Genomic DNA, 14,942 nt, shown 5'->3' on the forward strand with positions numbered 1-14,942 from the left:
AGATGGCGTCAAAGGAGAAATCGGCCGACGCCTTTATCCGCTGGGTCGAGTCTCTGGACCCGCTTACCTTGATCGTATACTCAGATGGCTCTCTGTCCTCAGAAGGGGTGGCCAGCTACGGCTTCACCATTCATCAGAACAATGCCCCAACCTTTGACGGATCAGGCCGTCTTGGACCTGCCGAGGTCTTCGACGCCGAAGCTGCCGGGGCATTAGAGGGCCTAAAAGCCGCCCTTAGCCTGCGAGGATCAGCATCACAGAACATTTACATATGCCTAGATAACCTCGCAGCTGCCACGTGCCTGCGAGGCACACCATCCGACTCCTCTCAAGGCGTCTTTCTCGAGTTCCAGGCTCTGGCGACATCGCATGGAGCCGTCCAAGTCCGTTGGGTACCAGGACACTGCGACATCCCTGGCAACGAACAGGCCGACAAACTGGCAAAAGCAGCATCATCGCTCCCCGAGCCCGAAGGCGCTCAGCCGACGCTGGCTTATCTACGAAGAATCGCAAGACAGAAATCGAAAGAAGCATTCGAGGCGTGGTGGTCCACCTCCGCCCCTGAGCTGTATAGGAGACTCAATCTCAAGGCGACTACAGGCTATCCGCCGGAGCTGTTGCTCCCGCGCGCAGCCTTGCACCATCTGCTGGCAGCGAGGTCTCTCCACGGAGACTTCGCCGCATACCACGAAAGATTTAACCACGTCGGTGCACGTCTGGTCTGCTCATGTGGCCGACGCAAAGGACCGGATCACATCTTCTACTGCAGAAAGGTACCGCCACGTCATCGGATGAGGTTGGCACCCTCACCGAATGCAGCAGTCAATCTAGCAATAGGACAAGACTTCACTAAGTTTACCGAACTGTCTAAAGCGAGCGCATTCTTTGGAAAGATCTGTCTTCGCTATTAGACGAGAACAACCCGGGACGCACTCGCATCCCTCCTCCCCTCCTTTACCCTTATACATCTCTTTTGTTACCTTTTTCTCTCTTACCTGTTCTAGGCCAGACAAAGGGCGCTAGCACCCTCCGCCTGACCGCGATGACTTGAAGGCAGCCCTGAGGCTACCGCGCCCAGAGGCTCACGATCGCCTGACAACGGGCTTACCTTGCGGCTGTTGTTCATCAGCCGCGTCTGATCATCCCGCTGACGGGTAACAGGCTCGATAACATGCGCCATTTGTGCCGTTGATATGCTGGATAGTGTGTGGTCTATCGACTCGTCGGCAGAATTGGATAGTATTCTGTAATTAGCGTGTAGATAGGTTCCAATTTCTCTAGCTCAGCACGTCCTGTGCCCCAGTAGGGGACTTTCGGGGCCTACGGCCCCCCGGACGAAAAATATACATAACATAACATAACATAACATAAATCAAGGACCGTTAAGGTGGGAAACTGAGAAATTGGGGGTTGCTGAGATATTCGACGGTCAGCCATGGGTACGTGGGGCATTGTCACTGAGCTTAATTCTACCACATTGGTAGCTAGATATCTGACAAGGACGACCCGTCCCTGCGCTGTTCTGAATCGAGCGGCGAGTTCCAGGCACCCAGAGATGTCCCCTATCAAAGTTTTGGCTTAGGGTCATATGGGAGTATGGTGGTTAGGGTTCACGTGTGAGTTCAGAGAATAAAAGTTGTTTTCGAAGCAGAACAAAAGTGGGATATTTGGTAGAGCAAGAGAAACGTAACTCAATGAGTATAGTCCCCGTGTTTTCTCTTATCTGTGAAATAAGTTATCATGGTCTGAAATATTCAATCGATTGATGTTGGACAAGTTGGTCGCTGATATCGGTTTAGCGTAGCGACTGAATGGCTTAGCGTGCACGATCAGCATGTCGATCAAAAATCTCAACCTTCTTAAGCTAAATCGCAATAAAAAACACAACAAACTGTCTGATCAGTTAAAACTGACTACAATCCTCATCTCCAGCTGCCTCAATATCCTCCTGGCATGTATTACCCGGAACGAACGCATTTCTCCCTGCCAAGGGCTAGGCTCATCTGTAATTTAACGCCAAGGGTGACGTGACGTTGATGCTGGCAACTGTCATGGCTGCAAGCAAAGAGGACCACTCCGGGACTCAGCAGATCACTCTCACTTCTGTAGAGAGTCCAGATTGATAGGACGAGTCTTGGTGTTGGAGAAAGGGAAACGTTATTGTGGGGGAGTGGGGGAGTGGGGAGGGGTGAGGAGCCACTTTCACATGCCAGATCAACAGAGGGCATGAGCATGAGCATCAGCACGTACCTTACAAATGAGAGCTCTGGTAAGCAAGCAAGGCAGTGAAACGACGAATGAGCCTTGGAAGACAGGGAGTGCAGCTGAGTTGGACCACTCTGCTCCAGCCGCGATGATGTCACGGCAGTCCAACAGTACCCCACCATTGACCACCAGGAAAAAGCGAGATAAGTTTAATCATGATGGTGATGATGGTCATCACAAGAAAGATAAAGTGAATATCATCCAATTTCTGTGGCTGACAAATCAGATAATTAGGGGAAGGAAGAAACTGCGATACAAGCTCAAGCTCAAGAAAAACCAAGCTTGGAGAAACAAGAATCAAAGGAAGACTCATCGATGCTCTAGTAACAAATAATTCAAGACGTGGGATCAGCCGCAGATACAAACCATCAAAGCTACGTCAAGTAGCCGCGCACCTAAGACAGCTAGCAAGGATACCCGCTCAAGTACCAGCACATGTCCGCGCATTTGCAACGGGCACACATGCTAGCAGGAACTGCCAAATGTAAGGTAGCTCGCGGTGGTGCAAAAGCTGCGAACAATTGGATGTCGATGTCGATGACAAGGCCCCAAAAGGTAGGTCACTTTGCGGGTTTTTGAGGCACTTTTACCCTACCTAACAGATTTTAGATTCTTAGGCAACTTTAGAGAATTCCCTGATAAGTAAATCACCCTGTACAGGCGACTTCTTCATTGCTACCTACACTCTATCGTCGACCTGGTCTGCTTGTGGCGCCAGACCAATACCTCCTCCACCTCCTCTTCTTCCTACCACGCACACACACTCATAATACTTTTCTGATTTCACTCGCAGCAACTTTTTTTCTCCATTTGTCCTCTTTTTAGCGTCTGCAGGGCCCTTTTAATTATTGTTATCCTAGTTTCTCTCTTCTTGTCTTCCCATTTCTGTCACCACTACACCACCGCCTATGTCTACCTTGGAATATCTCACCTCAAGGTTCATTTTGCGATTTCATCGCACCTAACTTCGAATCCAACCTTATCTACTCGTCATTCAGTCGTCATCTCAACTCGGCATCTGCCGCGGCTTGACCGACTGAGCCCTTCAGCTTAACTCCAACGCTACTACCTCATATCATCCCCACTTACAACAGTTCTTGTTCGATCATCCACAACCATCAACATGTCTTCTCCTCAGGTGAACGGCGACATGAGCGTTGCTCAGTACTCTGCTTTTATCCAGGTATTTAAAACCATGCGCTTTCTCTCGAAAACTTGAACTGACCCCTCATAGCATCTGCTCAACTACCCAGTTATCAGCGACGGCGTCCATATCTTCAAGTCCAACGAATACGGCCAGCGCTCTATCAAGCTCGGCGAAGCCGCTTACCAGACCTTCGCAGCTCCGGTCATTCCCTACTTCTCTAAGCCCTACCAGTACGTCTCGCCGTACGTCCAAAAGGTCGACTCCCTGGGCAGCAAGACCCTCGATCGCATCGACGAGCGATTCCCCGTCGCCAAGAAGCCCACCGAGGAGCTCTACCAAGATACGAGGGCTCTTATCCTCCTCCCATACCATAAGGGTCTCGAGGGCAAGGATCACGTCTTCCAGGTCTTTAACTCGGAAGTCAAAAAGAACGAGCAAACAAGCCTCGTCGCCCACGGAAAGGCTGCTGCTACCACCGTCCTTGTCGTTAGCAACGAGACGCTCTCGTGGATCAGCTCCTTCTTGCACCAGAAGAAGGCCGAGACTACCAACATGGCCAATGAGAAGATCAACCAGTAAAAAGGTTGCCATTATGCCATGGCACCACGTGATGACCACCCTCAGCTAAATCACACTTATATCCTCCCCGTTTCCTTTTTATCAGAGAATTACCTTATGCATATGGGTCTTTCCCGTTGTACTTCTCTTTTATGATTCCGGAAGTTCAGTCTGTGTCGAGAGTTGGCATATTCACATTTTGCATTTTCTCAGGGTTTACTCATATGTGTTTCTTAACTTTTCTTTCATCCAGGACTCCGATGGTCCTTGTTCGCTCTTACAGCATACTTATGCCACTTACGATCCCGTGTATTTGCTACTCATCGTGCCTCATCGGTGCGCTAAGGGAGCTCTCTGGATTTTACACTCTGTATTCACACACACGGGTCGTCAGGTCGATGTTGAGAATGGCAAACGCAACGTGCCCACATAAGAGGCGCGACAATTAGGCGGATCGGCCCTCGAGATCTATGTGTTATAGATGCGCCTATGGTAGAAGCTGCAATCGTCACGCGGATATGGACTCTAAAAGACCTGAAAATGAGAACTAATAGATTTCTTGTATTCTACATCTGACATGCTTGATGTGATCCACCATAAACGTCTTCAAAATGATTCTCTAGACAGCCAAGGTCTGTAAGCTTCAAAGCAAAGGCTTAAGCGATTAAGCTAAATGTTACTAGTGCGTTAAGGAGTAGAGATTTCCAACAATCCAGACAGTCGAAGAATGGAAGGTATAAGGGACAACACTGGAGTTCAAGATCAGGAGTTCTTTAGTTTTTTTTTAATTTTTTTTATTTTTTATTTTTTATTTTTTTTTTTTTTAAAAAAAAAGGAATATTCTAACATTTGTCGCCTTCCATTAGAATAGACGATAGTTCCATCGCCACTCCGTCACTTTCAACACCAGCAGCCTATTTTGTCGCCAAATCGAGCCAACCGTGATGCGCTGCCGCAGCCAGACCCGAGCGAGATGGAGACCCACCAGCAGGCGCATCACCCTGCCCCTGACAACATAAGCGGATATCACAGCCATCTCCCGCACGCACCGATAGACACCGATTTCGCGGACAGCAGCGACTTCGTCACACCGCCCAGCATACAATATTGTGGCCACTATGATAGTGGCTTCCCAGTCATTGGGATAGTCCTTTGAACCATAGAACTAGTACTCCGAAAGTATCGATACCCACTGGGCACGTCACAAGGTGGCAATAGTAGCGCAGGTGCCGGTGCTCTTTCACTGTCTGACGCAGCTAGCCCCGTCATAGAGTATGTGAGAGTATACTAACCCGTATTGCCGAAGCATTTATGGCTTAGGCAGTCCTTAAATGGTTTGTGGTTGGCATGATCCGTGATTTACATGTAGGACAGGTGTCGTGGCGCCTGAAGAACCATTCACCGAAGCAACTTGAGTGAAAGACGTGGCCGCATTGTAAATGACGGATTATGTCCTCGTCCAGCATAGGCTCCAAACAAATTGCACTGAGAAGTAGTAAGAAAATGGAGTCGGCGTGGCAATAGACTTTGTGTGCTTACCAGGCATTAAAATCGAATTCGATGTCGGCCACATAATTCGTTTCGGCCTTCCACTGCCTGTAAGCTCGTGCAGGGGCAGTCTGATCTAGTGTCACCGGCTCAAAAATATCGTCATTAATCAACTCAGGCCTATCGCCGGGTCTTAAGAGATAAGAGCTTGATGCACTTCAGTACATTACCACAGAGACTATGAGGTCGGAGAACAAACAGCAAATAAAATGCTAGCGCTAGGATGAAGATGGCGACGATGATGACTACGAATGGCAAGTCCGTATCTGGAGGCAAGTGATCACTAGCCGGGTCGGATGTGGCTGTAGGATTAACGACTATCATGGTGAAGATAGCTGGTCTATTTTCCGGGATAGTTAAACTCTGAATGCAATAAATCTAATGGCGGGTTCACTTAGTCTGATTATATATAGCATAAAGCGGAGGTATCCCTCACCTCGTCCTCCTAAACAAGATATGCCTCATCAATCCCTCCAGCTCATCCTCAGGGCCTCTTCCGCTGCACCACTTCCGCCACACCCTCGGTCACGCTGTCGAGGCCACTTTGTTGTCTCGAACGCCCGTTCCGGGGCTGCACAGCGCCCCGTCGACCTGCTGCCCCGTCGCGCCCGTCGGGTCAGTGACTGTATTCCATATTGATACGTTGCACGCCACTGCTCCTGTGACGTTGACGAGTGAGCTCGTAACAAACTCAACGACGGGCGTGGTCTGGTCAGTAGTGATGTTTCCGTAGATTTAGAGGGCATGGTGTTTTGGGTATGGGTGGTTTGTTGGTCTTAGTAGGGGGTCTTGCACATACTCTTGGTTGGATTATTGAGTTTATCTGGCAAAATGAAACAAGTTCCACCCACCAAAAGACGCTAAGTAACACAAACCTGTCATCTGCACACCTCCATTGAATTAACTTTCCCACGACATTCGCCTCCCTCGCCCATGATGACGTCTCTGGGCAAAACTTTAGGACAAAAGTCTGACAACACCAGCCCCACTTCCAATCACTCTTATTATCTCCTTGAGCGGCTGAAGACTGTAGCTGGTCACTCGCCCCACTTTGGTTACTAACCCCGCTAGTACCTGCGGGGTACGTGAAGTTCTCGTCAGACAGCTGCTTGATTTTTTTCACCACCAAATTGATCAAAATCCTCAGACAAATCATCCCTAAGAAGTCGCAAAGGAAACAATAAGCTCTCCAAAGATACAAGATAGCATAGATGATCACAGCTTTGAGACCCCGCCTTTGAGGGCAGCTAATGATCCTACCGGCGTGCCTCATTTTCCGCCCGAGAGGGCCACGGTGATGATTTTCAACCTTTCAACCTAGAATATCATGATTTCAAGATCAACCCTCTATTCAAGGAACCACTTGATTTATTCCAACTTTTCCTACCTATTTCCCTTTTTGAATCATGGACTAAATACACTAACAGTTGGGTCGTTTACCTACTTGAAAATTCCGTTATTGATAACTGGAATACCCCCCTTTCCAAACACTCACGCATCCTCAAATGGGAAGGCATCACCACAGCATCAGCTTACGTATAGCTTGGAGTCATTATTTACCTAGAAATTCGATTCATAGAGAAATTACAATAAAGGACCATTAGAAGGCACCCAGCCTAGGAGATCAGCACCGTCTTCACTCAATCATCAAGTTCATGCCGTTACAGAAGTTCGAGCTAATCAACAGGTATTTCCGCACTTTTAACTACACCTAACTCAATATAAGGGATGAGAGCGATCTTCCAAAGACCTTCCAAGCGGCTAAAGAGTGGTCTGATCACATACAGAAGGTGTTAACCAAACTCTATCCTCCAGGGACTAATCTGACTGTAGATGAGTGCATGATCCCGTTTATAGGCAGATCAAAAGAGACAATAGTCGTCAAGAATAAGCCCACTCCAGTGGGGTTTAAAGTCTGGGTTACTACGCAACAGGGCTTCTTTCTACAGTGGCTTTGGCATGTCAAGTCATCACCATATACCGCTATGATCATCGAACTACCTATGCCGAAGCCGCTTGGCAAGAGGGGAAAGCTATAGACCGAGATTCCTCTCAGCAATACTCAAAGCGTCGTTGTTCACCTAGTGAAAAGTCTGCTTCCTTAGACATATCACGTCTTTACAGATAACCTCTTCTCGTCATCGCAGCTCTTCCGCCTTCTTCGGTAGCTTGGCTTTGGTGCCACAGGCACGGCACGCCCTAACTGAGGCATCAGCACCGAGATGAAGCAGATAAAAGAGACCAGCAAAGCTCCTGACAGCACGCCTTTGAAGTATAATGAGGTCATACTGATCCCGACGCATGATAAACAGGTACGGACGACTGTTAGCTGTATTCCCCTTATTAATTTGTCTCTTTTTATTCCCCCTAGGTCATCTAAATTGCTTGGAAGGATAGCAGCGTGGTGCTCTTCCTTTCAATTGCGCACAGCGGGGCCTCTCACAACCGCACACTAAAAAAGAGGAAGCTGCCGGCTAAGAGAGGGACGAAGGCAGAGGCACAACAGCTGCAGCAGAGTTTCAATGGGGATAGCTTCAAGATAATCCCTATTACTACTATAGCTGCTCAGTATAACGATGAAATGAATCACGTTGACCGCAGCGATCAGATAAGGTCCTATACAACATACGAGCATCGCTTCCGCCGCAGTCCTTGGCAGGCGCTGCTTTGGAATTTCCTCCTCGAAGTCGCACTTGCGAATAACTTCATTTTGCAGAAGAAGACCCGGCACCCTCGTTGGAAGCCCCACGGCAGGCTACAGGCTTGGAAGGAATGCATTTATAACGCCATTTTCAACCGTTATGCCACTAAAAGTCATGAAAGGAAGAGAGGCCGCACAGGGAAGGAGGAAGACATTGAAGATAATGAAGCACGGCAAAATCACCTACTGAGAGATATCAATCATGTCTATAGAGGCATAAATTCCGACTGCTTAGCTTGCAAAGGCTGCCGGCAGGGACACCCTCAACCCTTCAAAAGGAAGAAGGAAAAAGGAGGTTATCTACAGCCAATATCAGGAAATAAACGAAGGGTCCAGACCCGATACGGCTGTAAAGTATGTGATGTAGCTATTTGTAACACGGCAAACTGCTGGTACTTCTATCACACATAGAAATAGGTGTGTGAGAATGTACCCTTCGTTGCGCTCATTTGATAAATCCTTTACCCCGGTCGTGACCCCGCTGCTGTCTTATGCCGCTCAAAGAGATAACACCAACTACATAAACAGCAATTGCAATAGGAATATTCATTCAATTTAATCATAGAGTATATCAATCAATAGCCCTGAATCAGAGCTTCAATATTGTACATACCACCCCGTGCCTGAATGACTGCACGAACTTGCTCTCGCATTGAAGTTGTCAGCTTCAAAATCAGGTGGGGAGGCAAGGCTGCCCACGCCTCTTGGCACCATCTGATCAACTCGGCTCTATCGGTCTTGTTATTCTTCAATTTATAAGTTCAGGGCGCATCCGACGAACCTTGTCTTTTAAAGCTTTCCAGATGTGTTCAATGGGGTTTAAATCAGGCGGATGGGACGGCCAATTAATGGGAATAATCCCATGTAACAGCAGCCAATCCATTGACGGTTTTGCGATATGAACCCGGGCGTTGTCTTACTGAAATTGCTCAAATTCATCAATAAAAGGAAGAAAACCTTCTGTCAGGGCTTTACAATAAGACCATGCTTGAATATCCCTTCTTATTTGCTGTAATATCTCTATTATAGGAATAAGATAAGACTGCTTGTCTCTAGCAAGGGCTCCCCAGAACATAATAGAAATAGTCGGTTTAATATGCTGCCGGATAGTAACTAGATCTGTACGGTATTTCTCATTAGGCCGGCGAAAGACCTAGCCGTTAGGGTTGTTCGGCGCATTCGAAACCGTGACTTTGTCTGTAAAGCAGATCTTTGAGAAAGTTAGCGTTGAAAGGGTTGGATTTTAGCGGCATTTACTAGTAAATATTCGTTAATACGGTGAATCCAAAAACGCGCATATTATAGCCGTGCTTTTGCATCGTCTTGTGACAGTTTAATCCTCTTCTTTTATCTCTATTTGCGCCGCCAATATCACCCCAACCGACGACGTAGTGTCCGGGCTGATACCTTAACACCAAGCTCTAACAAAGCTTCATTCTAAGTAATTGAGCGGCTCTGTTTAATAAATGAGTTAATCCTTACAATCTCTAGCGCGCTGAGTTTCCTGGGACGCTCTTTTTGTGGTCTAGAGACGTTATTGTGGTGTTCTTTCTACTGTTTGATTGTCCGGGAGACTGTCCTGGGATGGGTAACTGCAATTGTACTCGCATCCAAACGAGTCCGCTGAGGAGAGACCATATTACCAGCGGAGGAAAATGCTCTCTCACATTCGGCAGCCATTGCAGGGACTGATAAGGTGTCCATGATGTGAGCTTTGTAAGTATGGAACTCGGTGATAATCCTGATCCGAATCGTTTTATGCCTGAGGTTTGCTGAGGTCTCTTGAACCAAAGAGTCAAGGTAACCAAAGACCTTCTAGAGCCCCTCGTACTCAGAGACACGTAAAGAGAGATTTGCGTCTGTGATCCACTGGGTAAGCAGGCGCTGAAAAGTTAATTTGTCAAAGCGAGCAACTAGCTCATCACGGAAGTCGTCCTCCTTCCGGTTTTTTTTTTTTTCTCTTTTTTTTTTTTTTTTTGCGGCAAGGTCTTGAAGTGTTAGTTGATTCAGAGTCCGGTGTGTATCACTTTACCTTTAAGGGGTCTGGATTGAAAAGGTTGTGGGCTTTGCTAAGGTGTCCCTCAATTTTCCGGGTGTTAGAAGAGACATAAACCTTTGGCTTATGCACCTTCTGCTGGATACAGTGACAGCAGAGCCAACTGGACGGGTCAGGCTTGCTGGCTGTATTTCTGGTCTGAACGTCATAGCCATGAGCCCAAAACCCCCCAGTGGCTAGCTCAGTCCGGATTGAGAGGACCCAACGACCCCGAACAGGCTGAGAAACTGCGTCCCAGTCTTTGATGATCGCGGAGATGCCGAGGGATAGTGACAAATCCAGCTTTCGTAGCTCTGCCAGACTTGATATATCTGAAGAGCCATTAGGATCGGTTGAGAAGCTGAATATATCGCTAGGGGTTGCCATTATGAAATGGTTTTGTGGCAAAGACCAGGCCCACTGAGTCCGGGACACTTCGCAGGACGAGCAAAATTTGCATGCATGATCTCAATAGCAAAATTTGATCTACGGTTTGACGAGGAATATGAGTGCAAAACGAACGAAAAAGGCAAGACATGAACAAAAGCAAAAATACAGGGAGGGGTACCAGTACTACCCCACATTTCATCTATCTACCTGGCGGCCAGATAGATAGGTGATGCACAAGGGCCAGCAGTAGATAAATAGATGTAGTCTACATCTATCTACATTTACATTCCATCTACATCGGTAAATATATTCCCCACACTGATCGTATGCTTTTATTGGCCGGTATTTTCCTATTCTTCCTTGTTCACTCCTCATCAGCACCAGTATGCAAGTTGAAAGAAAGAGCATGAGGTTGTTATCTTTCCAAGCGATTTGAGAGACCTAGGAAGGAGGGAAAGAGATAAATTGGTAAAGGAAATAAACACAAATATATCTAATACACTCACAAGGTTGTCCACTGTATGGGATAGCTCTCACCTGATTATAGTGAAAGGCGGCGCCGGTGCCCGCCTTATCCCTCCTTTTGGCCTCCTTTGGCTCCTTGCTGATGCCGCAATTTGGGCGTGCTGTGCCTGTGGCCCTGTTGCCTGCCTCGCGAAGGGCACGGAAGAGATTTGGCGAGGAGAAGAGGTTATCTATGAAGACGTGATATGTCTGCTTTGGCAACATATTACATCAGTGAAAGACGACACTCTGTGTATTGCTGAGGGCCACGACGGCCTTGGGCTTTCCCTTCTTCCCCTGCGGCTTCGGCGGAGGCGGCTTAAACAACCACAGCAGTGTATAGTGATCCCTTCAAATGCTAAAGCCACTGCAGAAAGTGGTCGTGTTGCGCAATAATCCAGACTTTGAAGCCGACTGGTGTGTGAGGGTTGAGGTATTTCACCCGTAACCCTAGCAAGTCCAGGTTGTTTTTCCGTTGTAATACGCCAGCTACAGCACAGCTTCCCCCTTCCACGATGATACCCTGCTCATACCGTACATGAACAGCCTTAATATTCATCGAAAGAATTCAGGCTCATTCAGTAGCAAGACTTTACGCCATAGTTAGGGGTACAGGCCGCAGAAATGAAGTTGCTGGAGCTTGAGGTTCTGTACGATGTGGACCGGAGAATTGTGCCAACCCAGAGATTCTGATGGCATATGACTATGGCCTGTTCGAGCGCACTCCTGGGTACACATTGGCAATGCTCCGCCGGAAATAATGGTAGGTCGCTATACAAACACGATGTCGCCCGCTAAGCGACTTATTCCAAGGCTCCAAAAAGCATTTCTTTTTTCAGCAATACTCCGGCGAGGCGGATGAGTGAGGGCAGAGGCAAATGCGGCTGTGGTTTCAGAGGCTCGCTGAGTTAGAATATGTAGGTGTTGGGGTTCGGAGGGGGATCCGCCTCGTCCCGATGAAGGGACTGGTCGAAAGTTATCTCTTCGTACCGTCGATGTAGTATTCTGGCTTGCCGATGATGCAGGTTCAATTGTCTATGACGGTGAGGCACGTCGTTCGATGCAAGTGATGTCCTGGGACAAGATTCACAAACAGGAGTGAATAGCCCGGTGATTTAAGGCTGATGGGAGTAAGGCATAGGCCGAAAAGAATATGGTAAGGGAATGGGGCTGGTTATTTCGGTGACTGAAATATAAAACTCCCAAAGCTCGCTGCCGTCTCCGCCATGAGAGACCCCGCTCTAGTCGGATCTGCAATCTGTCATCATTCTGATGCATACTATTTTGTGCTCTCTTCGCTTAATCGGATAGAGAACTGACCCACCTGCCCAAAGGGCACTCGGCTTCTCCTGGAATTTCCAGATAGCACCTTCATTTATACAGTAAAATTGAGCCATTGTCAGGCATTCAATTACAAGCTTGAAGCTACGGCCACCTTCGACTCGCAGAATGTGGGGAATTTCTGTATTTCGAGACCTATATTTCTCGCTGGTGTTGGCGTTTCGAGCTGGAAGAAAAAAAAAGACACGAAGTGCTGTGAGTTACAAATCTAACATCACACCTTACAGCATCCTTGCTGACCGACAAAGAATCATGCTTATGTGCACGTTGACTGCTACGACAACTTGCTATTGTCTGATTCTGTAGGGTTCCTTTGTTCACGAATGCACCAATAGGCGGATGGGCGGTAACCAGAGCTTTAGGAATCCATCTCCTCTTACGAGCGGCCAGCCAGCGACGAATATCGCAAGGGATCCCTCCGCTTGTGAGGGAGTGATTTTCATTCCCTAAATGAATGTCTTTTCTTCTTCTTTTTTATACAAAAAAAGCGAGAAAAGAAAGAAGAAGAAAATGGAAGAAAGGAAGGAAGACAAAAAGAAAAATAGTCGAAAACGACCAGGAGCATCAGTCCTCAATGTTCAAGCCATGGTATGCATCAATGGCTTCATGTTGGAGGCCACTTATGAAGGAGACCATTTAAGAGTGTGATTCCTGGACAAGCGAATACGATATGGGAAGGCAGAATACCCTTGTTCAACCCGCTAGGCTAAAGACTTTCTTCAGTGGTAGCTACTCACTAGTAGCTGTTCCTTATGCACCGCTTGCTGGCTTAATGGCCTCCAAGCAGTCTGTCAATGGCTGAATTGTAGGATCCGACGTTTCGAACTGAACGTTGACGGCAAGTCTTCCCCGAGCCTTGCAATATGGCGCATAAAAGAAAATATACCTGTTCCCAGTGACCGGCAAATAAAGAACGGAACAGTTGAACGAAATCAAAATCAGTGCGTTTCCCTCGCAGAGTGTTTTAGTTGAAGACAGGAATTCTTCTATGATGACTGGACGGAGGGGAATATGGCAGTGAGAGTTGTTGGGAATGCTAATATTTTCACCCTCTAGGAGAGAGTGTGTTCCTCATATTTATGGCAGTTCCCCCTCACCCTAGCCTCATGCCCCCAACAGCCTGATGTGGTCGATTTTGGAATGAATGGGCTATAGACCGCGCAAGGATTCTCTTTCTCCCGGAACACATACGCGTCACTGAAGAATCATATGGCATTCAACCATGAATATCAGCTTAGAGCGTTTGAAGACATGATTCTCCCGGCCTCGTGACCGGGTTTCAGTAAGATTTAAATGTTACTTACTCTAACATGCGTCTAGAAGGATTTGAAACGGCCGCTATGCCCCTTGATTCAATGGCCTGACCAGCCAGTTCCAATATCACCCCTCACTATACGTGGATGGGGCTATCTATCAATATAACACCTCGAGGACTTCCAGTGGATGACATTGCTTGCGACCCATTTAGGAGGTTCCATGACAGTGGCAGTCGCTAACACTTAATATCAGAAAGAAGGAAGCAGAGTTGCCGTCTCAGAATCCTAATTCACCTGGATATACAAGTTTCTGAACGGACCAAGGAGAAGCATAGGCCCTCTTCAAGTATGCTACACCCTCCTTACTAGCAGCCGCATTATTCTTCCGCACGTTCTTATTCATGGGTTTGATATATTCGCTGGATGGAGTCGAAGGGTGTGGCAGCAAATTATCAATAGGCATCCCAGCACCTGCGGTCTAGTACCATATTCGGGGTCAGCGGGGGAACGACACAATTGCGCCTGGGAAGACCATACCAGACAGAAATCGCATCGGGCACCAAACACCAGGACACTATTGCGGCACTTGGCAGAGCCCTGTTCGTGGTCAGTACTCTAGACTTCAAACCAGGAATGGAAGCTTACATAGTAATTCGCGCAGGGGCTAGTCATCTTAGGCAAGATGCAGCAGATCAAAGATAGCTTAGTCGTATATCGATTCTCCAACGGAACGAAGAGGAAAGATATAAAAGGATCAGAAAGAATGAGATCAAGGATCCGCAGGGCCAGGGTATGAAACCTTCCTAGTACAGCCTTCAACGCAGCACAGCCGGAAGGGGTAAAATACTATCTATAATTAATCAATAACCCAACAGCTAGAGCGAATGTCATTCCGATGGCAAAATCCGCCAGCTCGTGCCGTGGCGGGTTCGATTTTTGGCTGTATTAATTAAGCAATTCTTACATTCAATGGGCGGGTGGCCACTTACGCTAAACATGGATGTTACTGTAGTTCAAGAATTGCCAAATTATTTTGCCTTATGGAGCCGGCTGCAGTGTAATGTTGTGTCTGCACGGTGGTAGGAAGCTTGTTCTGACCAACCAAGTCAAGATGCTGAACCAATCTCAAACGTCCAGCTATTTGCTGTGATAGGCGCTGGTTTCAGAAAGTTCGCCATTGCCATGCCATGTCGTTGC

At 47.6% G+C, this 14,942-nt stretch overlaps 4 protein-coding genes across 4 annotated transcripts; 1 reads left to right on the plus strand and 3 right to left on the minus strand.

The window, feature by feature from the left end:
• Positions 1-3,388: 3,388 nt before the first annotated feature.
• FOXG_16658 (uncharacterized protein) lies at positions 3,389-3,991 on the plus strand (the record flags this gene model as incomplete). The annotated part of the gene is made up of 2 exons (XM_018396685.1): positions 3,389-3,448; positions 3,500-3,991. 2 exons carry the CDS (start codon positions 3,389-3,391, stop codon positions 3,989-3,991), a joined length of 552 nt encoding a protein of 183 aa, XP_018257405.1.
• Positions 3,992-8,680: 4,689 nt separating this feature from the next.
• On the minus strand, positions 8,681-8,933 carry FOXG_16659 (uncharacterized protein; the record flags this gene model as incomplete). The annotated part of the gene is made up of 2 exons (XM_018396686.1): positions 8,681-8,735; positions 8,833-8,933. The coding sequence occupies 2 exons, from the start codon at positions 8,931-8,933 to the stop codon at positions 8,681-8,683; spliced, it is 156 nt and encodes a 51-aa protein (XP_018257406.1).
• A 1,309-nt stretch (positions 8,934-10,242) lies between these two features.
• On the minus strand, positions 10,243-10,641 carry FOXG_22538 (uncharacterized protein; the record flags this gene model as incomplete). The annotated part of the gene is made up of 1 exon (XM_018402953.1): positions 10,243-10,641. One exon carries the CDS (start codon positions 10,639-10,641, stop codon positions 10,243-10,245), a length of 399 nt encoding a protein of 132 aa, XP_018257407.1.
• Positions 10,642-14,022: 3,381 nt separating this feature from the next.
• Positions 14,023-14,417, minus strand: FOXG_22539 (uncharacterized protein; the record flags this gene model as incomplete). The annotated part of the gene is made up of 3 exons (XM_018402954.1): positions 14,023-14,223; positions 14,283-14,342; positions 14,391-14,417. 3 exons carry the CDS (start codon positions 14,415-14,417, stop codon positions 14,023-14,025), a joined length of 288 nt encoding a protein of 95 aa, XP_018257408.1.
• Positions 14,418-14,942: the final 525 nt, after the last annotated feature.

Source organism: Fusarium oxysporum, chromosome 15, assembly GCF_000149955.1.
Source record: "Fusarium oxysporum f. sp. lycopersici 4287 chromosome 15, whole genome shotgun sequence".
Taxonomy (NCBI): Eukaryota; Fungi; Ascomycota; class Sordariomycetes; order Hypocreales; family Nectriaceae; genus Fusarium; species Fusarium oxysporum.